Below are 26286 nucleotides of genomic sequence, written 5' to 3' on the forward strand. Positions count from 1 at the left end.
ACTGTTGAGCAGCGTGCTATAGGAGGCAGATCTGGGCCCCACCCCAGATTTTTGTTGCTGCAACACTTAGAGGGCCTCATTATACATCTTACAACATGGACCTCAAGAATTACGTCCTTTTCAATTTCAGGTTACTCTTAACTGATATTGAGGTATTCTTTGTAGCCACCCACTTTATAAAGCAGCTCACTCTGTTTCCTTTGGCTACTAATCATTTTATGAATGTGTTTGTTATCTTTGTTTTTAAGGCTAGTCACACTTTTTGTAGTTTCCTTTATCTTAGTTTTATGAGAAGACCCTCAGCACATAATCAACTCAGTAGATTGTTATATTAGTAAAAGAAAACAAACTTCACAGAATTAGGTAGCATATAAATTGTTATGTGTAAGCATGTTGACAGGTGTGTTGTAGCTCTGATAAAGCCCATAACTTCTTATAATTTAATTCTAGTAAATAAATTTAAATGATATTTTGAAGGTAATTGTATATTTGGTAAATAGGGCAACTAGAGTGATACAGATTTCAGCTCATTTTGAAAAAGGTTGGGGGAGAGACCTTCTCAATTTATTACCATATCTGGTACAGTTTTTCAAGTTGCTACTTCCCTGTCTGTGGATTCTCATGTTTTTGAGGTTTGAAAATCCTTTATCCCAAACCTTTCTAACCACAGCTTAGTTAGTTCCTGGGCAGAATAATAGGCTGCCATTGAGTGCAAAACATCTATCATGGAAATATCGCCGTGGCTCCAGGTTGTAACTTCCCAGAACTCTTTTATCAGTTGCTCCCACGTTGAAAATTTGGAGTGAGCAGTGCTTGTCTTCCAAAACAAGCTTGGGAAACTGAGCCAGAGCACACCCTCTGGGAGAGCTCAATGTAGGAAAAAGGGCGTTGAGCTTTGCAGTTTGCAAAATTTTGCAGAAAGTGCTGGACTGCAGAGCTATGAAGAAGTGATGATACTTGAAAGAGAGGATAGAAATGGATCTCATTTGGAAGAAATCCTACTTCTGAAGTGGGTATTTTTCTTTTGCAGACTGTGATTGCCTTGGGAAAATAGGAAATTAATTTTCACTTTGTTCCTCATTTTACAAACTATAGACTTTTTAAGCTATAAAGAGAGTTGTGGAGTACAGTCATGCATTGCTTAACAACAGGGATACGTTCTGAGAAATGTATTGTTAGGTGATTTCATCGTTGTGCAAACATCATAGCGTGTGGTTACACAAACCTAGATGGTACAGCCTACTACACACCTAGGCTATATGTTACTAATCTTATGGAACCACCGTTGTATAAGTGGTCTGTTGACCGAAACATCTTTTTGCGGCGCGTGACTGTATGCATTGTGTTAAGGACACACTGAAGACCCTGGCAGGAGCAAGCTTTCCTGACTAACTTCTCCAGAGAGCAGGGATGTGTTCTCATTTCAGCTGTGTCTTTAGAAGAATGAAGATGAGGAAGGGAAATCCCGGGAACGCCATCTAGTTGTTTTGCCGCAGGCTCTCTTTCCTACTACAATGGGCATGACTTCTTCTGTTGCTAAGTACAGGAGACAGAGACCCTGAGGGTGTCACTTATTAATGGACAATCTTCAGGAACAGGGGCTTATGTGTTCCTATTATGCTGGAAGAAAACATTCGCTGCACAGAAATGTGAGCTACTCCATGACAAATGAGACCACAGAGGCTCCGAATTTAGCACACTACTCTCAGATGCTTAGGCAGAGCCAGCTTTGGAACGCACAACTGAACTTGGGTGTCTGAACAGGTGGCCAGCATTAAAGGACAGAAGGAGCAGAGGTGGGACGGTGTCTTGGAAGAGGATAATTACTTCTTTATCTTTGGAGTCCAGCAGGAGGAAGGGCCCTGTGAACTTCTGTCATGCTAATATTGAGTTTCCAAGGACACCTGTAACTAGTCTTGGTACTTGCCACTTCTCCCGGGTGGTGGTGAGCACTCAAAAGGCTCAGCTAGTCCCATCTTGAAATGAGTCTTAATCACCAGGTGCCTGCTTCCCCAACATAGTCCTTGGTGGGTCAGTTCACATGGGAAGAACTTATTGGTAGGATAAAAATCTGTGGGTCACCTTACCCAGGACTATATGAACATTTTGTTTCCTTTGAAATTTTTTCCCAAAAAAAGAAGTAAAAAATGATTATAGAGTAATATTTCTGTTATCTACAAGTAAGTCTCTCTCCCTTAGGGGGAAAAACAAATCAGAAGAAAATATTTTCCAGGGATGCTCAGAGATCTTAACACATTCAGCTCCACTTAGAAGATGGAAAATGTTCGTGCAGCTCTCTACAAAGATTGTTGAGGAGTTGGTGTAAATGCAATTGTAATGATGTATACACAGTCAGCACCGTGTGGACTGTGCAGGACATATGATCCTTACATATGGAGGAAGTTCAGGGAATATTTTTTGGGAGTTTGATGATGATAGTACTTGGGTATCAAGGAAGGCAGTTGCCATATATTTAGTTCTCTGTGTACTGAAATAGTCAGAGATACTTCAGGTCTAGTTTAGAAAGCTTTAACAAGTGTTGAAACTTTTTTCTTTTTAACCAGAAAAAAAAAATCATTTAAGTATAATACCTCCTTCCACTTAATATGCTTTTTGCTCTCTTGAGAGTCCACATCATTAAGAGTCCCAGAATTTTCCCCTTGAGAGTGAACATTTACAAATCTATTTGTCACAGCAAAATGTCTGTTACCGGTTTCCCCCAATAGCATTATTAAGCTTTCACCAAATGAGTTTATTGTTTAATTATATTTAAATGTTCGTAGCTTTTCTTTACATCTCACTGGCTGGAACTGAAACCTGTATGCTTTTATTTTAACTTCAATAGCGGTTTACATAAAGGCGGCCTCTCTGTATGGCTTCTGAGAGCTCTTCCTTCCTCTCTGGCTAGGGCTGATAAAGGATGCTCTGCGGAATGGCTAAGAGAGCCTCTGTTTCATTGTCTGTAATGGGGGTGACATTTTGCTCACAGAGTTTCTTGTTCTGACAATTAAATGCTATAAAAATACCCAAGCCTCTGGCTCACATGAGATGTTCAACAAATTGTGGTTCTCATCCTTTCTTTTCTTCCTTCAGAAATTTAACCCACCAATCCCTTCTACATGCTGGTAAGCATGTGTATTTACAAAACCAAGATAACAGACTCTGTGATTTTCAACCACGAGGGTATCATAAGTTGCATTCTAAGAACCTGACATTCTGAGAGCACTGTTTTGTAGAGAAGCTGTGTGCTGTGTGCCATATGCCTAAGTTTCCTTTTCCGAATTGAATACTTCTTTTGGGGGGATTGCTTGTTCTGTGGTGTTTTTATATTGTTCGTGTAGATTTACATTTATACTATTAGATGGGAGTCTGTGGTCCTTTTCAGAATTCTTACTTTACATTTTAGAAATCTGCAAACAATAGAAAGCTATTCTCTGAGACAACAGGTTAGAGTGATTTGTCACAGAATTTTATTCTTCAAGTAAGATAAAAAGCATAAGGAAATAGCAAAGCTGCAAGTTGACCCAATTCAGTGGACAGTCTCTTGTGTAGCCTGTTTTGTGTTTGCTAGACTGACATTCTCTAAAACATTCTCCCTTCTCCTTAGTGTTTGTTTTTCTTCTCTTCTAATACCCCTTAACAATCAACATGGCTTATTTTATTTTTTTAAAAAGATATTTGAAAAATGTACTTGTGGCTGGTGCTCACATCTTATTCTGCGTTTTTCTCTGAAGGACGAGTTTGAGTTCAGTTATGCCAAAAAGAGCTCGTTCAGAAAACTATCGAAGTGTGAGGATGTGTTCAGCACCAGTCAAACCTTCTTTGTCCTGGCACTGTTTCTCAAATTTACGATCTGCTTCATAATTAAATAGTTTATTATCATTTGGCCGACTGGGTGCTGATGTTTATAACTTAGGTTTTCTTCTGTTTGGGCAGAGGTCACGTTTGTCTGTTAGTTTGTTTTTGGAGATTAAGCAGAGGCAAAAGAAATGTTCTCTTGAATGCAGGCAGTATGGTGTTTTTGACATATCTTGTTGAAATATTTTGAAAGCTCAGTTGCACCAGGTAAAACTGGTAAGCAGCATCAAAATCTGGAGCATCCTTGCTTGCCTACACTTGAACAGCCTGACAATTGTGAGAGCAAGAAATTAGGTCACGGAAGGTAAGGTATGTGCTCGCTGGGGTTGAGATGAAGAGTAGAGGGGCTGGCCTCTGCCTGGAGTACGACCCGCCCCCTCCTCCTCTCTCCCCACTCCACACATCTGAGGTCCTGAGAACTTTGAACAGACCCTGAGTGTGTGTCCTGTTTAGTTTTAGAATATGAAAGTAGCAACGTGAAGAGGAAGGGGAGGAGGAGAGCCAGCCTGATGCCCAGCGTTAGATCACAAACGTAAACCTACAGCGTGCTGGCTGCAGTTCCACCGCTGCACGTCCTGCTTTATACCTTGCATTTTTCTGCCTTTGTTTAAATATTCAACCTGTCCAACCTGTTTGGGCTGAACAAGCTGGTGCTAGCAAACATCGAAACGTGCCCACTCACTGTCAGTGTTTTTCAGATTTGTGAAGGAAGGTGATTAGCAACAAAATCCGCCCTCCTCCCCCACCACTAAAAAGTGAACCAGCAATGCAGAAATCCTAGCGTATGTATTTATCACACTGGCTCCTCACTCGCCTGCCCTTGGGCGTGTATGTATGTGCCAGTGGGCCTTCCTCCTCTGCTGCTTCCAGGGCTCTGGGTTGATAGCTTGTCGGCCTTCAGTGGGGAGAGATTTTGTATTTCCTTAAACCGGAGATTCAGTTGCATAATGGGTTCCTTGGTATGTGGTGTCAGCACTTAATTCTTATTCCTCATGCTTATATAACCCAGCTCACTCAAGAGGACCGTTCCAATTTAAAGGGTGGAAAACTGAGGTCTGCAGTGTTATGGGGTTCAGCTAAGAACGTAACCGTTCTTCTTAGGCTCCTTCTCTTCCTGGGTTCTTGTTGATGGAATAATGTGCTGCTCTCTCTTGCAGCACATCATTTGATTATTTGTGTCACCTCTGGCAAGCAGAGGCCCATGTGTACTGCATTCATCCCATTTGGGTTGAAAGTTGACTGTAAACTACTGCAGTCACAGACAAGGGGCTCTGTTGCCTAGTTGGTTTTCAGGTGACGTTTCTCTTTGGATTCATTTTCATTTTTTCTCTCCCAAATCAGAGATGACCTGATCTCGGTACCCCCTTCCTTCTCGGCTATTTCTCACTGGCCCCTAAGTAATATATTATGGTGTCCGCATAGTGGTGGTGACTTTCCTTTCCATAGTGCTCCTGCCCGCACCCTCTGCCTGCACCTTCCATTTCCCTCTTTGGCGGGCAGCAGGCCATCTTGAACAGCCCAGCCTAAGCATTTCTTGTTCCTCTTTTAGAAGAAGCTGAAGAGCAGCACGCAGTGACTTGGCACTACCTTATTGTGGAGATAGTCATCTCTTCCTCCTCTGCAAGAAGAAAAAGGATGTGAATAACTAGATTCTGCCATCTCTGAGAAAGCTAAAGCTAGCTGCCTCCGGGGCTGAAGTAAAAAAGGGTCTGGTGACTTGAGCGTTTCCATTCTGCCATGAAGCTTAGGTTTGGGGATTGGCTTGACTGTAGTTTTTTAGCTGTTTGCCGCATAAAGGCATTCTCTGAGGGGCGGGGGTAGGGGTGGGGGTGATTGCTTCCCTCAGTAATGGGAGAGGAGGTAATGGCTTTGGGCTGATGAGGCCACTTGGGGAATGTCAACTTCAGATGAGCTCCATCACCTAAGACCATAGATACGGAAGTCACTCCTGGGACAGGGCCAGCACTGAGTGTGGGATTGGGACCCCGTCTGTATGGAAAGGTTGAAGAAATGGAGGGAGTTTAGCCCAGGGAGGGGGAAGAGTCCATTACTACGTGGCGGCTGCCCTGCAATGTCTAAGGGACTAGCAAGTGGGAAAGTGGTAACTTTCTCCTTATTGTTTCTCTAGATTAACATAGGGATGGTTCATGCAGGCCAATTTCAGCTCTGCATGAATAAGTTCTCTTTGGGTGAGAGAGAGGTCATCTCATCCAACCTCTGTGGTCTTTTGTTTGTTTTTTAAGAATCTGTGATTTTATATGGAAATATATACTACATATTTTTGTGGGTATTATAAAACAGGTATCCAGGGAGCCAAGTAATGTATGGAGAGTATTATAACAAATGAAAATTTATTTTAGCGAAACAAGGTCAGGGCTAGGAAAAAGAAGTACAAGAGGGTTTAGGCTATATTGATTCAAAGGCATGATAGTTAGGAACAGAGTCTAGAATAAGGATTTTTAAAGGTTGATACTTATTGACATGGGCCGACTGCCAAGCTCCCCTCCACTGTATTTGAAAGTCAGGAGAGGAAGAAGGAGCTTTACAATGAACAGTGAAGGGCCCTCTGTTTTCTAAGTAGACAGTCAATAACTAGAGAATGTTGGATCTTGAATCTGTTCTGAGGTCAGCAACTTCCAGTATCGGCATGGAAGTAGGGGACAAGAATGCAGTAGCCAAGAGATTGCCTTTCTTCTACCTGAAGGGTGGCTGGAAGTCTGGGGACATTGAGGGAAAAATATTCTTCAAGCATCATAATCCCAGCTCTGTCCATCAGTGAGGAAGTGTTTGTACCAAGGTCTTACCCGAGACCAAGATGGATAAGGAACTGCCTTCTCCAACACTGTAGAGGAACCCAGAGACAGGAAACGATGGGACAGGAGAGCAGAAATCAGGGTCCAGCCAGAACTGTACCCCTAAGTCGGGGTTGGAAAGCAACTCAGGGCTGAGGAGCTGTGGAGGTAGAGTGTGTAAAGACAGTTGTTAATGAGTAATGTGAAACTGAACTCCTGGTACATCCTACTTTGAATTAAGATTTCTTAACTTCTCATATAGTTTCGATCCTTACACTGGCACCACCAGAGCACTAGGCTGCAGTCAACAAGATGAGAGACATTCTCTGCTCTTGGGTTGTGTTTCCCTAATATTGCAGAGGAAGAGGAGCTTGTGGAGAAAAACTGACATGTGGGGTGTGGTCTTTAAAGACATCTGCCTCATCTTTTGCCCCTGAGCAGAGGCAGAGGCAGTAGGAGTAAACATCTGTATTAGGACTAAGGTGTAAACTTCTCTTTGTCATAGTCTCCGCTGGTCACATTGCCAATGTCAGAGGACGTGGAATCTCGCTGCCCTATGGTGGGGTGGGTGCAGTATCCGAGCATTTCACCGTGAGCATCCTGAGATCCTGGGAGCAGCCTGCCAGAGGCATTCCCACAGCCAGCTTGCAGACAGTGGGAAACGCCTCTCTGAGGTTTGCACCTCACACTAGGCTGACTTCTAGATTTTTCTGAGGGTGCTGTCTCTTCGGTCAGTGAGGCTGCTTACACCATCGTCAAACCTTCTTCCACACCCCGGCACAGCTGGCATGACCTGCCTTCTGGATAAGCATGACTGAACCTGAACAACACCTGAATTGCTAGAAGGTGCCTTTGAGCTCACAGGTGGAGCCACACTGGGAATCGCTTGGTTGATGCCTTGCCAGACTCTCTCCGGCCCCTCATCCACCTCTGTCTTCACTCCTCATCCCCTCATTAGCTGGCACAGAACTCCATTGACGTTACAAGCTTACAGTCATCAGTCAGAGCTCTCTACTCTTAAATTCCCCCACCCCTCACCCCAAACGTCTGTTATGGAAACTGACTTTTCTTTGGCCCAAAACGTAGGTTGTAGAGCTGTGATGCTTCTTAATCTCATTCATTCCCTCTTTGGTTATCACAAGGCTTTGTTGGAAAAACAAAGCTAGCACCTCTACAGATGGGGATGGGTCTATAATCAGGCTGTGAAAACCTGTTGGAACCTGTTGACCTCAGTTTGCAAGGACCCAAGCGGTGCTGAGTGCTATTTGTGTACAGTTTGTGTCCTGTGTACTGAATGAGTGACCTTCCTTATAATGCCATTTGCTCAGAGGATCAAATAATTAGCTCCTAGACTAATAAAACCTATGAGGAAATTAAGATGGAAAAGTTAGCAAATACTGGAATTATCTAGATCTTGCCTGAGCTTTGACTTTCATAGGTAAATTAGATATGAGATAGCTTGAAGGATGTTTGGGACTTGCCATGAGGATACCTTCTGCTGGGTGATCCTGTAAACTTGTTGCGAGTTTTCCAAAGGATTTTACACCCAAAATAATTCTGAGAATGTTAAATTTCCCAACTTTTTTTGTTAATGTATTTATACCTGGTAAACTTCTCCAGAAACTGCTGGTATATTGCAGGGTGAGCCTGGGAGAGGTTTAGTGCTTATGTCCATCAAATGTCAACGTCCCAGTCAGATAATTAACCAAATCTGTGAACAGTACAAAGGGTTGAATAATTTCACACTTGAGCAGGCGTGAATATCACCTGGAAGGCTTGTGGAAACCCAGGGTTCTGGGGCTGGGCCTGAGCATTTGGGTTTGTAACAGGCTCCTGGGTGATGCCAATGCTGCTGGTTGGAGGACCACAGTTGGAAAACCAGTGCTCTGGGAGATTGGCAGTATTATCCCCATTTTACAGATGTGGAAACTGAAGCTGAGGTAGCCTGAGTGACCTGTGGAGTCTTTCGTGGTTACTAGATGGTAGAACCAGAGAATATATCATCTAAAATGTCTCAGTGCTCTGAGACCACCCCAAGACTTCATTGCCATCACATGGTCTCTCTATCTACTGCACCATCTTCCCACCCTAATTTGCTTTTTCATTTACCTGAATTCCTCCTTGCTTCTCAGAGCAAGCCAGTGCTTGAATGGTTAATGAGTTTACCTCCACTTCCAAATCGACAGACTTAGGTACCTAAGAAAGGTCAGCAGAAAGTTTCTATGTTTGGAGCTGGAAACGAGGCGGTTTGGGGAGGAAGGGAGGGACGTGCTGTAGGAGTTGGTCTGTCTCCTGTGAGTTACTAGATTGGCTTTCAGCTCTTGTACGAGATGTATTTGTTTCATCTCTGATAATGTTCAGTATTCTGACAGACAGCCCACGCTAGCTAAAATGGATCTCTTCACGTTTTAGAAAATAAATGATAACATTCACAGGAGGAAAGCTTTGAGTTGAAAATCAGCATCCACCCCAGAATTCAAAGTAGGCTCCTATCAGTTCTAAAAAGTACTCAGGTTTAGATTTTTTTCCTAATTTAAAAACCACCTGCACTATTTTTGTTCATTTCTGTAAAAGCGCTGGCCCCACCCCGGGTGTTATAAATGGGAGAGAACTTCACTTGACTCTTAAAAGAGTTATGATAAAATTCCTTCCTTAGACCACAGTGTGGCAGGATTTCTGCTGTTGAAGTGGCATGCCTCCAAAGGAGAATTCTAGAATTTTATACAAAAAGCAGAAGCTTACTTTGACTTTACATTAACTGCTTTCTGCTATGAATGTAGGTGTAGTTTTAAATGCATGAGCACAGATTAATTCCAATAAGAAAAAAAATTAGCGTGTGTCCTCAGTGTTCATCTTCAGGATGTTTTTCATTAAAGTCCCTTCAGTACAGCACTGTTTGCTATACAATGTTGTATCAAGTTAGCTCACATTAAATCCTAGTAAAGTAAATTATGAGGTGTCTTAGAAACTGAGGACGTATGTTGTAGTGATACTGCGGGTATAACAGATTTTCTGCCTATACTTCATTCATCCCTCCATTCAGCCGTTTGGCAGATATTTAATGGTCACCTACTATGTGCCACCAGGGACTAGTACAGAAAATAAGAGAAACAAGATTCTTGCCTTAATGAAACTTATTTTTGATTGAGACTGAGGAGACAGTCAAACAAGTCAAGACACAGTATTTTTCAGTTACTGGTATGTGCTATGAAGAAAGTAAAACTGGGTAGTAGGCTTGAGAGCATCTGCGTGAGTGGGGTGGGACGCTTGACATGAGACCTGAATGGCAGGAGCCAGCCCTAGAAGGTCTGGGATGGGGCAGCCGAGGCAGAAGGAGCAGCAAGTTCACCGGCCATGGAGCCGGACTAGTCGGGTGAGTTTGAGGAACCCAGAGGGAGCTAGCTTGTCTAAAAAGGCCTGGGGATTGGGGTAGGGGGCCAACAAATGAGGCTTGAGAAATGGGCAGAGGCCAGATTTAATTCTAACAACAGACCATCAGAGGCATTTAATCAGGGGAGTGGTATGATTTGATCCATGTTTTGGAAGCTCACCATGGCTGCTGTGTAGAGAATGAACAATAGAAGGAAAGACAAGAGAGAAAGCAGGGTGACCAGTTCAAAATATCAAGACCAGCCGGTTGAGAATCCTGCAGTTGTCAGTGTTTTTGCAGTGTGTCCCTCCATGAGTTACACTCATATATCAATCCTTGTGCGTAGATCTTTGCACACTTGTCCAATTATTATTCTTTAAGAGAAATTTCTAGAAGTGGAATTACTGGGATAAAGGGCATACACATTTAAAATTCTGATCGCAGTTACTCAGCCACTTTGCGGAAAGGTTGTTCCCAGTTTTCACTCCCATCAACAACGAGTGAGAGACCCAGAACCACACCAACACTGCACGTTTCTCATCCTTGCCAACCTGGAAAGTGAAAAGACGTTAACTGCTCACGTGCAGAATGGCGGAGACAATCTTGACAGCAGTTTGAATGAAAAAATCACAGCGATCTTACTAGGAACTGAGGGTGTGACATTGCTGTTAAACACACACAAGGGAACCCTAGCAATCACAGCGATCTCACTAAGAACTGAAGGTGTGACATTGCTGTTAAACATGCACAAGAAAACCCTAGCTCTGTTTACACAGTCTCTGGGGGTGGTCGTCCCAGCCCCGAGCCCTGTGCTCTCAGACCACATCTACATTGGTGTTCACTAGTGATCCAGCGTTTCATGGATATTCACAAACTGGAGGGTATTCGAGATTAGTAGCAACCAGTATAATTCAACTGACTTGAGAGCAGAGCTTTAGGGGGTTGGCTGAAGGAGCTGGAGTTGTTCAGTTTGAGAATAGAAACTTCGGAGAAATGCAGTAGTCGTCTTGAACTATTTGAAGAGCTGCCATGTAGAAGAGAATGTAGACTGATTCTGTGTTGCTCCTGAGGACAGATAGACATTTAAAGAAAGGATAGAATTTTTGACTCAACTTGGGGAAGATGGTTTCAACAATTAGCACTGTGGAAAATGGAGAAGTCCTTATTGCTGGAAGTATTCAAGCAGAACTAAATGATGATCTCTCCAGTGTGCTGTGCAGAGGGACTTTCAGTGCTGAGTAGGGGGCTGGATAGTATCTCAACTCCCTTCTAGTTCTGAGGCTCGTGGTAATTTGTTGCTTCTTAGGGTACGTGGAAATTAGATGAATTAGCTCTTGAAATAACACCTGAGAGAAAAACAGACCCAAGCCTTCTAAAGAAGAGAAATAGGACTGTCTTCTCCCCACCAGCCCTCCTCTCTGTTTTGGCTACGCTCTGCGGGAAGAGGCCATTACTGGCTCATCGTGGTGACTTGCCCCACTTCCTGTGAGCGTTTGGGAGGAAATGGACAGCTACTGTTGCCATTCCTGCTATCAGAGGCCAGGGAACAAGAGTGGGGTCGGACTGGGGAGAATCTTTTAACTGCAGATCACATCCGACTTCAGAAATGGCTGGGGCTCCCAGACCCTGGCAGCTCCACTGTTGACTAAGTGGAGTCCTTAAATGAGGCTGCAAATGTTGGTCACCATGCAACTGAAAGGATGGATTGGGAACTCCCCATGTCTTGCCCAACAACCAGAGATTTAACCCTGGAATGGAGCATTGCTTGAGCTTTGAACCTGGGGCTCCAGCTGGGCGCCGTTGCAGAACTGGAGTGGGGTGATGTGTTCGGCAGCCTTGTACTTGCCACCGAGCCCTTGAGACTGCTTTGATCTGGTCTCCACTCCCTGCCTTTAGCAATGATGCAGTTCACGGGCAGCCCCAGTTTTTCAGAATAAGACAGGCTGGACTGGAGATAGGAATGTTCTGTGCCTGACCTGTAGGCCATGTGTTCTCCCGTTGAAATTTAGTTAGAGTTTGGTACCAACTGCTAGACCTTTGGCAGCAGTCACTCAGAGAGGAAGTGTTTGGGTTCAGGTTAGAGCCCTAAGATTCCAGCTCGCAATCCAGAACACAGATCCAAAGCCTTGACCTTTGGAGGCAGTTTGGGGAAAAAGCATGAACTCTGGAATCGGCTCACCTGCATCTGTCCCAGCTGACAGGCCCTGGGCGAGTCAGCCTCTCTACACCTCAACGGCCTCATCTGCAAAATGGAAACAGTGATCTGTGTAAAGTTCCCACCAGATCCTCGCTGAGTGCTCGGTCCAGTCCCTCATCTTCCTCTGCGCTGTGAAAACAGCTTCTGTCAGAAATCCCAAGAACTAGATAATAAAGCATCATTTTGTAAATATTAGTATGATGATAGAAAAGATGCAGCTTGCAGTGAGCTCGTGAACTGCTTGCAGTTGTCGGTCACTGATTTCCAGCATACTTACAGGTTCTTGTAGCCTCATGTTCCTCCACACAAGTCACCTGTCGGCTGTAGAAAAGGATATTCATGTTTAGAATTAATTTTGAGCGATTTATTGAAAGGGTGGGTTTGGTACTAATTTACATCCCTTAGTATTATCATCCTTCCTCAATTCTTAGAGGCTTTAAAAAAATTTTTTTTGCGTTTCTAAAATTGGAATGTGCCACACGATAAATGTCGAAAGAAATTGCCAGCCTTTCTTTTATCCCTCCAAATGCTAATATTAAGTGACCGTCTCCTTAAATCCCAGTTACCTTGGAATAGAGGGGCATTTACAACAAGGCTGTTTGTTTCCATTACCTTTTCCAAAGTTGTAGGTGACCAGGGACTAATGATAAAGCATCCTTCCCTAATAATCTCAGCAGGGAATTATGTGGCTGTGGGCATGATGGTTGTCGGTGCTGCTTTTCCGTTTTCTCCCGCTAGATCTTTCTGCTCCACCACACTCATTGCCCCTAAGAGACCAGAGGTTTGGCCTGAGCCTCCTTCCCTGAGGCTCATTTCCTCAAAGGTTAGACCACATCCAACCTGCTGGTGGATGGTTGGGCTGGTGCTCTTTGGGCAGGGGGACAGTATGGTCAGAAGTTAATGTGGGGACCTCTCCACTCTCTGGAGTATGTCTACGGAATCCGAACAAGAGAAGTCCAGCATCTACTTTCACTCACTCATAGAAAGAGGACGCTCAGGTACCCCAGGGCAGGGGTTTTGTGTGGGAGAGGCCTCTTAGCCATCTCATCAAATCTTTGGCCTGAGAGCCTGAATTGTTGCTGCTTGTGGTTCATGAGCTTTTTAGCCTTTTTATCCTCCACCTGTCTCTAAAGAAGGCACAGCAGAAAGTGAGTTGAGCTGAGCTGCTTTCTGAAATGTGCTAGGATAGGTTATGAAAACTTGGCTGTTTTTTTCCCATTCCTAAGAACTTCTCCAGTAAGATAATCCTATAAAAGAGTTATTTATAAAAAGCTGTGACTGCATTCCTACATCTGGCATAGTTTAACCCCAGTCAAAGATGATGGTGGTGATGATGATTGTCATTAAGGAAAACTAAACCTTCTGTGTCACAAAGTAAGGAAATTGAGACTGACTATCTTTTTGTAATGTCATTCTTTCTTTCCCTGTAGATCTAGGGACCTTGTTCTTAGGATATTTGTTTTAGAACTTGATAACGTAAGGTCACTTAAATAAGGTCACCCTTAAAACTGCCTTTTTGTAACAGACGTATACATACTATATGTAATACTTTCTTTTATGTGTATTCCTAGTCTGTAGACGTCAGGGTTGCAACATGTAACTTACTCATTCCATTGTCCCAGCTACTCTCGTGATCTATAAATCCATGTAATACTATAAACAACATGGAAAGGCTTTCATATCTTAAGCACTCCAGACATTTGCTCTGTCAGCACTTCTCAAATTTGACCCCCGACATTCAGAAGAGAGAGAACAGGTAGTAGTGGTAGATGGAGGGGGTGTTCTGGGGGCAAATACAGAGTGATTACTTGGTTTATGATCTAGCAGTATCTGGGAATTCTGGATTGTATAGACTTGTGTGTCCCAAAGTAGTACATTTTGTCTGAATAAGTGGAACAGGTCATCAGATAATTTGTTGTCATCTCATTAGCACCAATGAAGTTCATGAATGTCTTCCAACAGACAGTGCAGCACTGAGCGACATTTTTGGATAGCACTTGCAAGAGCTTTAAGAGGAGTTCAAGGAGATTATACGGTTTTAGAAAGAGAGATGTCACTGTATAAATTATACCCCATATCTCTTAACTAAAGAAAATTTAAGTACCAACGCCTAAATAAAATATAAAAAATGTAAAAGAAATAAGCCAACTCAGTTTTTTGCTAAATCACATTTTGTGTGTGTGTGTTTGTTCTTTCCAGACATATGAAGATTCATGAGAAGGACCCTAACAGTGCTACAGCTGCAGCCCCTCCATCCCCACTGAAGCGCAGGCGGCTGTCCTCCAAAAGGAAACTGAGTCATGATGCTGAGTCAGAGAAGGAAGACCCAGCACCTGCTAAAAAGGTCCTCTCTGCTCCCATCACAGATGTGTCTAACCACAGGATTCTTGGCAGAAATACCTCTAGTCTTTATTTTCACAGTTTGGGGACTTGGCAGACATCCATCCTAAGCTTTTCCCTTGTGTTTTCCCACACTGTTTTGTAAAGTGTCTGCAGAAAAGAGTACCTGTGTGCATGTCCTCACTGAGCCCACTGATGACATGAAGAGCTTTCTCATTGTTCCCATGCTTGTTTCTCCAGTGAGAATGGAGGCTTCATAAGCATTAGAGACTCTCTTGTCCTCGCTCTTTCATTCCCAGTGCCTGTCAGATACCTGCTGCTCCATAAACATCTGTTGAATGGATGGGTGTGTGGGTGGGTGGGTGGATGGATGGATGGATAGTATCGTTCAGTGAGTACTTGTTGTGTGAATGAAAGACTGGTCATTAGCATCCTTAATATGTAGGAGGGAGGCATCCTTTTATACAGTCTCTGGATTTAGTGTTGGCTTCTTTTCTGAAGCAGACTCATGTGGGAGGCCTGCTTCATGACCTCACTTTTTTTCTTTTCCCTAAGATGGTGGAAGATGGGCAGTCCGGTGACTTGGAGAAGAAGGCTGATGAAGTCTTTCACTGTCCAGTATGTTTCAAGGAGTTTGTTTGCAAGTATGGACTGGAGACCCACATGGAGACCCACTCAGATAACCCACTAAGGTAGGAGAAAGGGCGGACTACACCTCTACCCTGGAAAGCTCTTTTTCACTCCTATTTCTTCTGGCATATGATATAATCTTGTTTCCCTTACTTCAAACTGGACGGAAATGATTTGACTTGGGTGTGATGACATTAGTAAGTCAGTTGAGAATGGTGTATGTTGTGGAGAAGTCAGGCTGGGAAGTGTCAGAGAGAAGGTGGCCGTAGCCACAGGATGTGTTCACTGAGGTTCACTGTGCTTCCTTCCCTCCTGGCAAGGCCCCTGGAGCAATCAACATGAGCCCCCCGTGCACAGGGAGTCTCTTCACAGGGGTTTTTTGGGCAGCAGACACATTTTCTTCACAGAAGGTGTTGCAACCCAGATGATTGTTAGCTGTGCTCAAGTATGTGGGAAGCACAGGAAGGACCTATCGGGTGCACATGAGTGGACTATATTGGTAGCACAGAAACCTAAGAAAGCCTTTAGGGTGAGACAAAGTTCTACTTCATGCAAGACCCTCAACCTGAAGTGAAGCCTGTCACAGTAAAACAGGAATAGGTGATTGTTCGCTGGTCCAGGTTCAATTTTAGGTTTTTGCTGTCTCCTGTTCTCTGATCCTCAGCCTTCTCAGGCAGAAAACGTGGATGGTAATATGACTTTTCAGCAGAATTCAGGATTGGAGTTGTGGGGGGGCTTGGCTTTCTTTCCTTAACCTTCTCTGAGAACTTTCTCATCAGGCTCAAAGTTCTGTGTTCTTAGTGAACAGGTAGACTTCGAACCTTTTCCTACAGAATTGCCACTTTTAAAATGCTGCTGCCATAGTTTTTAGGCATTGAAACAAGGCCTCTAGGGGCCTCTGGTGGAGTTGTGGGACTTGAAAGTAGCACGTCCCGAAGGGCACAGCTGAAGGCTCACCCTGAGCAGAGGCAAGCGCATGTGTGCTTGCAGCTTTGGGTTTCGGAAGGCAGCCTGGGAATGTAGAAATCTGGACATCTGTTCTTCCGACTCACTGATATATGGACCAGATTTCCTTCCTCAGGACATGAGTTTGGTTGTGACTTAGGAGTGAAAAGATCTGAGCAAGCTAGAGACTTTTGTGTTGGGGCAAAAGCCCAATTATATGGTAACTTAAAGCCCTGTCAAATATTATTATCCTTAATCCCATTAGCTTGACATTTTTCCATTAAGGGAAAAAAAGAATTTATGAGGAGTTTAAACTGCTGAGCAAATGAAGTGCTATAAAATGTCTTTACGTAACTCCCCTGTCTCGGGAAATTGCGCCATGCGTAGGAGCGGGTGTAGACTGGTGGTCAGGACCCCAGGATCCTAGTCCTGTCTCCGCTCACATGAGACCTCGACCAGCTGTATCTGAACCTCGAAGGAGAGCTGGACTAGATAATCCCTTTCAGGCCTTAAATTCTATGATTCTGTCTCTTAACAGTTGTTCTTCTGTCTACTAAGAAAAAGCATTTGGTTCTTCCTTTTGTAGGCCCTGTAGTTCTGAGAGATTCAGGAACTTGACTTCATGGTTTCATTAACGTCCAAAGCATCCCCAGGATGTGGGCTTGTGGTGGGTAGTGAATATTGAAATAGTTCTCTAGACCGAGGACCTGAGCAAACAGAGGTGAAGTTACCAGATGAGCCTCACATGGCGAGTCGTGGGCACAGGCAGGAATAGCAGGTGGGACCTTGACTCCTGCCTGGCGTTTCTACCAAATAGCCATCTGACCAGGCAGTACAAGAATGAAGGTGCTGCCTGTCTCTGAGCTCCCCCATATCTTTTATTTCACTTCATGTTTTATTCTGTGATCAGATATCATCTTAGGAACTTCCATTTGCCCCCTTCTAGATAATTCTGTCCTACAGGGAGAATAATCTGACTCTCACAAGAGAATTCTGGGCAGCTGGAGCCTGCACAGCACGGTGTATGGCAGTGACAGAGGAAGATCAAGTGTCTCTTCTTAAATGCTGGCCTGGAAGAGAGTGAGTTCTCCTGGAGCAGGGCCTTCTGGACAAGCACCTCCTTCAAGGACAGGCTGGGCTTGCTACTCAGAGAGGACGGAAATGGCAGTTGCAATGGACATTGGTTGTCCCATCCTGCACGATTTGATGGGTGTTAATTCACTCGCCGTGACTCCAAGGCTGACGGGGCAGATAGGCTGTAAAGTTGAACGTCAAGCCCTGCCTGTTTCCCTTGCCTACTCAGGAATAACGCCCTTTGTCTGGTGAGGGGTTGACTGGAGAAGTTTGTAGCCTGGCAGAGACTCAGCCCCTCCTGGCAGCCTTCCGTCCCACTGGAGCCCCTGGATGCTGTGCCCACAGCACAGGACATGGCCGTAAGAAGAGGTGGCTGCGCATCCATGGTAGGGGCAAGCAGGCCATCCCCTGTGTAGTGGCTGTTGCTGTGTGGGGTGGGGCTTGCGTCTGGAAACCAAAAAGAGTTGATTACAGAACATAGTTAATTTCCCTTTTCTCCTCTCTGCTCTGCCGTTCCACATAATAGCCTGCTATCAGAGGAGGCCATAGGGGCAGGCATGAGCCAGCAGAACCCAGCCAGGCAGTGAACTGTGACAGTAGCTGGTGGGAGAGACTGCTTGTTAACTCAGAGCTAAAATAGACACCAACTCTATTTGCAAACCCCAAAGGCAGCAGAACCACAGTGGGATGCTACCAGTTTAGGCAGAAAGTTTATAACTGACAACAGCTGCTGGATTCTCTCTCTCCTGCCCTTGCCCCCTACCCCCAAAGCTGGCAAGGTGCCTGTTTTTCCTTAATAAAAAGCGTTGGAAATCCAAGCTGTGTAAACGCTGAGGCTGTTCTCTTCCATTCCTGTGTTTCAAATTAATGAATTGTGAGTGTAGAGCAAAAGGAAGACATGAAGCCACTTGTATTGATTCTGGCTCTTAGTGTCAGGTGTTTCTTGTGCTCGGACATGACCAGTGATAAATACAGCCCCCCAGAGAAGGAGAAGTGCCAGGCCTATTGAGAGCTGGCATTTGGAATCGGAGGTGACAGACAGAATGTTCAGCGAGCAGGTGGATGCAAAGAGGACATCCCTGTGTGAGGATGTTTTGGGTGTTGAATATCTTCCTTGGTTATAAGAATAGAACAGAGTAACAGGCCGTACACTGCCATGAGTAAAGTTAGCTGGGAGGGAAGTCCAGGTCAGCGCCGACCAATACAAATAGGATGCGAGCCACACGTGTCATGTAAAATTTTCTAGTAGCCACATTTTATTTTATTTTTTATTTATTTATTTTTTTTGCGAGAAAGATGGGCCCTGAACTAACATCTGCCAATCCTCCTCTTTTTTGCCGAGGAGGACTGGCCCTGGGCTAACATCCATGCCCATCTTCCTCTACTTTATATGGGACGCCGCCACAGCATGGCTCAACAAGCGGTGCGTCTGTGCGCGCCCGGGATCCTAACCGGCAAACCCTGGGTCGCTGCCACCGCCGCCGCAGCGGAGCGCGCGCACTTAACTGCTTGCGCCATCGGGCAGGCCCCTTTAGTAGCCACATTTTAAAAAGTAAAAAGAATCAAGTGAAATTGATCATGCTCTGTTGCTTTCCAAAATGTAATGTCAACATATAATCAGTATAAAAGTTGTCAGTGATATATTTTACTTTCTTGTTTACATAAGAGGTCTTTGCAATCTGGCATGTGTGGTACAGTTGCAGCCCATTCAGTGGGTTCAGTGTGAACCAGCCACCTTTCAAGTGCTCAGCTGCCCACCATGCAGTTGCAGATCTAGGACAAGCCCACCTGTAGCGGGGGTGGGAGCCAAGGCAGTACTTTGCTGCACAGGCCCCTTGTCTTGTGTCTGAATGACTGTCTCAGCCTGGCAGCTGGGCTTGGAGGGCTGACATCTGGGTAGTCACCGTGGCTCTGTGGCTGCTGCTGAGGGCAAAATTTGGCAAAAGTTATTGTATAATCTTAACCCAGCTTCTTGATCAAAGGAGATCAGGTAATAAATAATTTTTAAATTAATTTCAGTTAAAACATATCCAGCAAATGATTAAGTGCTTATTGTGTGCCAGGCACTTGACCAGACCTGAGAAAAAAACAGTGATGTTGGAGACAGGGCCCCTCGAGGGTCAGTCAGAAGATAAGAGAATGGGCGGTTATAAAACAGAGCAAAGGGGGGTCAATTCGCGGCCCAGTTGTCCAGGCAGAGGGAGCCTGGCCCCGTCAGTGTAAAGCTTCCCTTGACATTCACCTCGAGTGTGGTGGCGCTTCACTGTGTTTGCTCGGGGTCGAGGCCCTCCTCAGTCTGATCAAATTATTGATCTTGGTTGTCTCTAAGAAAAACTTGAAGGCGATGTCAAGAAAAACTGAAATCTATGTCAAGAATTAGTACATGGGAACCCGAGTGGGCTCTGACCGGCACACACTGTGTGAGGGGCAATAAGTGCTGCTGCGGGTGTGGAGGGCGGGCTGAGGGCCCTCCCTCCTTGCGGCAGTGGAGAGAGATGCCAAACCTTCTTTCTTCTGGATTCCCAAGTGTTCCAAGGAATGTTCAACTCCCTTCACTGCACCCCATACACACACCGCCCCATCACCTGCAGGGAGACCCTAAGACAAATTCACGTGGCATTGGTCCCACACTTGTTAAATGTCATCCTAAAAATAGGGAAAGGACATAGCAAAATATTCATCAGTGTGACGAGTCCCAGGGGTCTGCCCTAGTAGATGCCCTAGGTGGAGGCAGATTCAAAACGATGCTGGGGCCGAGGGTAGAGGGAAGGACACTTCACCTTGCCCGGCCTAGAAGTTGGAGGTGCCTTTGTCAGATCTGCCCCGACTCCACCCTGCCCAGGGGGCCTCTCCAGGACTTCTGGGCTCACGCCAACTCGCCTGTTGTGAAGTCCCTCAGACCTGCCCCGGCTTCGCGCCATGCTGGTTTGGTTGAACAGTTTGAGCAGGGTCGGGACGCGGTGTGCAGCCTGGCAGCTTGCTGGGCAAGGGGAGGGCAGCCCCTGTCGCAGGGCCCGCACTGTTGCTCCCAGCAACTGGGAGAGATTAGTGCAGCTGTTGGATGTCAGCTCTCGGGCTGGGGCGGGAGGAAGGGAGGGAGGGGAGGGTGGGCACCAGGGGAGAGGAATGTCTGAACCGGGTGGGGCTCCGAGGAGGGGTTGTTTGTGCTTACCCCTTCTTGCCTCTGGAGACAGAGCAGGAAAAATGAACCATGAAATCCCTTTAAAAAAGGAATGTCAGTCTCTCAATTAAAACACTATAATGAGCAAGAAATTCAGTATCTCAAGGAAGTAGCCGGGGTGAGCTGCAGCTTTCTCAGCAAGGTGTTTCACAGGTCCCGACAACAGGGGCTGGCCTGCTGGCAGCTCAGGAGTGTTAGTGGTAGGAAAGACTCTCAGTTGAGCCACTGTCCAGTGTCCAGGCATTAAGAATGTGACATGGGTTGTAGAAGGAGCTAGGGCATCTGCAAAGAAAAGAAAAAAAGCCTAGCAGTGTAGCAGAGTGGAGTTAACCCTGCCGGCCTCATCCCAGCCTGCTGCCTAGCGTCTGTGTGGCCTTGGGCGAGTTGAGGCTCAGTTTCCCTGTCTGAAAAGTGGATTTGAGGACTGTTGTGAGGATGAAGAGGGCAATCCACAGTCCTGACTGTACCCAACACTAAATGAACACTTAACTTATGATACTATTCCTCAGAATGTGTGCCCCTTTTGATATTTTAAACTTTGCAACGTTTACAGTTACGGATTTGTGCCACTCTTTGGGTATCCCATCCTAATGAAATTGAGGAGTCGGGTTCCGGGGCTTCTCTCTGGTACTGTTCACTTGACAGAGAATGTGAAAGCAGTTTGTGCTTTAGTCTTTAAAGAGCCACTTTTTATCTAGTTTTGCTTTTGTAAAGATTGGGAAACTGAATGGCTATTTAAATTTGGTTTGTGTCCTACCTACCGAATTTTATAATCCAGCTGTGTGAGAGTTAGAAGCTTGAAGGGACTTGATACCTTTAAATAATAGAACTGCACACCATTTTCCTTAGATTGTCAGGGAAACCTGAGATTCTAAAGAAATGCATTTCTTGATGTTTGATATTTGCCAAAGCAGTCTCAAAAATATGTTTAGCTTTTTTACCCCTTTCTTGATAATGGGGGTCATCTGCCTGTCCCTTGCCTACCGTGGTGGTAGACTTGATAGAATGATGTAAAAGTAAAGTGCCCCCAGGAAGCACTTGGGGCGGGGGTATCTATTTGGGCTGCTTTTAAGCTTGTTTGTTAACTTCAGGGTTTTCATCTTGCTCTGGAAAGTTAAGGTCACCAGATGAATACAATATTACTGTAACAAGCACTGGGAGGAGGCAATCGCAAAATTGTTTAGCCATAAAGTTAAAAAAAAAAAAAAGCTTTTTGGTGGCCCTGTTTTCCATTTCTGTAAATCTTATTGCTGATAAATTTGCCTCCAAATTTATCTTGACTTGACTGTTAATCTTCGGTGCATATGCATGTTCCCCTCCCATTTTAGGTACTTAAAGAAAGTTATTTGGAAAGTCCACGCCAGTTAGTGGTTACACATTCCTTATTTCAGGGCTGGTGCCTTTCATGGTGAGAGTTATTCCTGAGTAGTAGCTGTTAGCCCCACTATGAGCCATGAAAACTGCTGGCTCTGTTTAGGGCTTCTTGTACCTTACTCCCTACACAGAATGCCCATACCATAATAGCACATTTATCACACCACATTTCAATCCCGGGCCAGATTATGAAGTTTTCTTCAAAAAGAATAAATAAGAAAGAAGGATGTAGTGTCCTCTTACAAGAGCATTTGTCGTATAAGAACAGATATCTTGGTACCCGCCCATTCGGCGAGCTGTGGTTCATGTCAGTCCTCAATTCGGTGACTTTTTAAAAGTTAACTTTTAGGGCCGGCTCCGTGGCTTAGCGGTTAAGTGCGCGCGCTCTGATGCTGGCGGCCCGGGTTCGGATCCCGGGGGCGCCCCGAGGCACCGCTTCTCCGTCCAACGTGAGGCCGAGTCCCACGTACAGCAACCAGAAGGATGTGAACCTATGACATGCAACTATCTACTGGGGCTTTGGGGGGAAAAAACTGAATAAATAAAAATCTTTAAAAGTTAACTTTTGTTTTTCTAAGACTAGTGGTGGATCTGGGCATGAACAAGAACATCATTCATTTGCATTTAAGTCCTTTGAGAATTGAAAGGACAAACCCTCTGCTAAGGAAGGAGAGTATTTCCTTGACCTCCAGGAGCTGGCTCCTTCCAGCCCTTGCTGGCCCTTCTGCCTGTGGCGGCCGGTGGCAGAGGTTGAACACCGGTTGGCAGGTCCCATCTCTTTGTGGCTTCAGGACAGAGCATTCACTGCTCTCGTGGGAATCCAGTTTCTCTGACCACATTAGCAATGTGCTCTTTCCAGCCCAGCCAACCTCCAGGCCATAGCCTGTGTGCTTTGGGATTTTGTTCATTTGTTTGATTTCTGAAGGAGAAAGGACAGGAAGGGCTGAAGATAAAGTATATGTTGAAGGCTCTCTGTGACTGTGGTGCCTCCCTCTGGCCCCCAGCTTTGAAGCCCCCAATCCTGCCATCTGTTCCTTGGCATACCAGGGGCCACAGTGGAAACTTGGCTCACCCCCTGGGTGCTTCCAGGAGGCATGTCCCTTCCCGGGGACCCCCACCCCAGCCCTCTCTTGTCTGTGCTCACACCTCCCCATACCCCATCAGTGACATTACAAGTGGTGCTGAGGCAGGCAGGGGAGAGGAGATAAGCTGGAGGCAGTGGCTTTTCCCCTCTGCTGTTCAGGAGAGCCCCTGCTCTGCATACCCCATATCTACAGCTCCTCCCTCACCACACCCCTAATAGAACTGCTAGAGCCCCTGCCCCAAGAGTAAGCAGCTCTGTGGGACCTACCATTCAGGGGCTGGGAGGTCACATGTGGGGGAGTGGGGAATGGTACAATCTACTCTAGTATTCTAAGTTTAATTTTCTTACTCTCTTATAGAAGCATTTGCTACATGTGCTGGAATTCAGGTGTTTTCTGGGTCATGTAGGCTCTGGTGAACTGCCTTGGATACAGAAATACTATTTCTGTGAGCAACATGATTTGAGTTCACATGCAGGTGATTACCCTTCTGTAAGCTGAGGAGGGGCTGTGTCCATTTTAGCATTCATCCTTGTGTTTCACACGTCATCTCACCTTTACTTAAATGGGCCTTTGGAGTTTGTTCCACTGATGAATTTTTTTTTCTTCAGAGTAGTCTATTTCAGTGTGTGATTTTTTTTAAAAAAAGAAAGTTTTGTTTTTAGAAGGGGTGATTGGGTTCTCTTAGCTTCTTTATTTATTTTTTTGTGAGGAAGATCGGCCCTGAGCTAACATCTGCCAATCCTCCTCTTTTTGCTGAGGAAGACTGGCCCTGGGCTAACATCCGTGCCCATCTTCCTCCACTTTATATGGGACGCCACCACAGCATGTCTTGACAAGCGGTGCGTTGGTGCGTGTGCGGGATCCGAACTGGTGAACCCCAGGCCGCTGCAGCGGAGCGCGCGCACTGAACCACTTGCGCCATCGGGCCGGCTCCTTGTTAGCTTCTTTAAATCCTACAACTAGATACACTTTCCCTCGTTAAATGCATTTATCTTACAGTAAAGTTAGGTTCCATTTGGAAAAGTTAACTCTCAGTTTCCAACATAGGGCCACCTTCATTGCCAGAAAATCAGAAAGCAGCCTCAGATTTCTAAAATTTCCCTCTGGCACGCAGTCAAAAATCACTTGCAAAATGAAATCGTCCTACAGCACTCCCCTCTCCGACGACTCAAAGTACAGTTCTGCTCCATCTAAATATTTTGCAATCGTGAGTTCCTGGCAGGGTTGAGATATCCCACAAACTGGAGGTGAGGGGAGAGTTGCGGGGACCACCCGACCAATGGCTTGTGGCCTTAATGAAGACTGACAAGCCCAAGTGGGGTTAGCAAATACCCCAAGATTGGTGCCTGCAGCCATCTGCGTCCAGTAGCATCGCCCTCAGGTTCACAATGACCTCCATTGTCCTTGAAGAGCTTCGCAGAAACAAAGTTGCATTGCGTTCTTCGTAGGGTGTTGGGAGGGCTGGTTATACCAAGTGTCTCCAGCTGACAAAGGCCGATCCAAATGTTTCTGGGCGATGGTTTTCCACACTGGTTTGATTTAAGGTCTGTCAACAGGTGCGGAGGACGAGAGAGAAGGCAGTGTTTTTCTGTGGGTGTTTTTTTCTTCCTTTTAACCAGCCTCACAATGTGTTTCTGGTTTCAATGCAGAATTTTTTTTCTCTGCCACTTCCAAGCAGTTTGCTTGTGAGATGACATTCTATATCTTTTCAGAAGTAAAAGAGGAGCACCTTGGTTGAAATCCTGTGAAAACAGAGGTGTGAGGTTGTGGATCTAGGCCTTATCTAGACTTTATTAGAAGGCTCTGAGTGTGAGTGCAGGCTGGGGCGGTTTGCGCTTCTCTTCAGGAGCTGTGGCTGCAGGGGTGTGGCCGGGGGTGATGAGGAAACAGGTGGTGGAGGATGGAGGGCTGACCAGGAAGAACACATGTTTCTCCCAGTGCGTCTCAAGATTAAACAGAAGTAGGAGAGCCGATTGTGAATTTGAGAGTGAAAAGAGAGAACACATCCTTTTGAAATTAAAATTCCATTTTTCCTGCATTTTCATGTTTGCTATAGTTGCCAGGAAATAAACTATTCCTGATTTTTTGTCCTAGCAATATAAAATAATAGTTAAATTTGGAATAGCATTTGCAGTTTTCCAGGCATTTTGTTATCTGTTATTCACAGTAACTCTATGGATCCCCATATTACAGATGAGAAAGCAAGCTGAGGCTTAGGGAAGGAAGGGGGAAGAGGTCTCACAGGCTTTTAGCTTAAGGTGTGTATGGATTCGAGATCCTCTCACTCTAACTTGTTTTCTAAACTCCTCCAACTGTAAGAATCACCTGGTGTGCTTGTTCATGTACAGATTCCTAGGCCCATCCTGTAGTTATTGTAATTACCAGGAGATCTGAAGTGGCCCCAGGAATCTGGTTTTTTAACAAGGTCACAAAGGGATTCTTACCTCAGGATGTTTGGGGAATCTGACATAGCAGGCAACTGCAATGCACATGATAGAAGTTGTCTAAGGTCACAGTCTGACCTCCCCCTCCCAGCGTCTCTGGTCCCTGATGCCGACCCCCACTGCTCCCCGTCTGCCTTATACAGAGGACACAGAGGTTGTGGCTGGCGCTGGTTAGTTCTGCTGTGTGTTTACTGAGCACCTACTGTGTGTGAAACTCTGTCCTAGGTGCCAGAAATGGGAGGGATTTGAAGGTGAATAAGGGAATGGTAGAGGAAATAAGTGATGAAAACTCAGTGTTACAAAAATGCTTTGCTACCATAGAGTGCAGTACATTCTAATTGCCGTATTCAGAGAGACTCTCTACTGCCTTTTACAAAACCTGCTTATGATGCCCCTCACACTGAATATTCACAGATAGTAGGCTATGCACTAGTGCAGTAGACTCAAAGGTGGAGGGTGTTCAGAAAGATCTCTGGAGGACAAGAAAAAATTACAGAACTTTTCTTACCTCACCCTTTAAAAATTTCTATTTTTATATTTTATAATGTACCTGGCATATATGCATGCAAATGTATATCATACATAATACACACATTTCTCTGTTAAACAACAAACAGATACAGGACACATGCTCCAAAATGTTCTATTTATAAAGTATTGTACAATTCACAGAGTTTGCAGCCCTCCTCTCAGGCCCACCTGCTCACCTTTTGCAGTTGACTTGCATACTCCCAAGAGTCAGCATTATTTCTTTCCAGCCTCTTTATGTCAGTGATGTTTGTAATCATTTACTATAATTTAATTAAATGTTATATAAGCCAGTGAAATATTGTTTAAAAAAAAAAGAATTGTCTGTGAAAACTAAGTTGAGCAGACTTGTTTATAGTCTAGATTGGACAGTATTTTTTTTATTGCTGTCCAATTTAGGGTAGGCAAGACACCTGTGAACAGTGGAGAGCAATAATCATAAAAATCTGGGATTCTGCTTTAGTTTGG

General features: G+C 45.0%; 1 protein-coding gene across 6 annotated transcripts in view; it reads left to right on the forward strand.

Annotated features, from left to right (window-relative positions):
* The window catches only part of RREB1 (ras responsive element binding protein 1), a 176519-nt gene that overhangs the window by 123316 nt on the left and 26917 nt on the right, over positions 1–26286 (forward strand). For all 6 annotated transcript variants that reach the window (XM_014788763.2, XM_087437954.1, XM_014788760.2 and 3 more), the window contains 2 exons: positions 14417–14561; positions 15113–15249. In XM_014788763.2, the coding sequence (XP_014644249.1) occupies positions 14417–14561; positions 15113–15249 (282 nt within the window). The remainder of the gene's footprint in view (positions 1–14416; positions 14562–15112; positions 15250–26286) is intronic.

This window comes from Ceratotherium simum, chromosome 13, assembly GCF_057802395.1.
Source record: "Ceratotherium simum simum isolate JZ-2026a chromosome 13, ASM5780239v1, whole genome shotgun sequence".
In the NCBI taxonomy this organism is placed as follows: domain Eukaryota; kingdom Metazoa; phylum Chordata; class Mammalia; order Perissodactyla; family Rhinocerotidae; genus Ceratotherium; species Ceratotherium simum.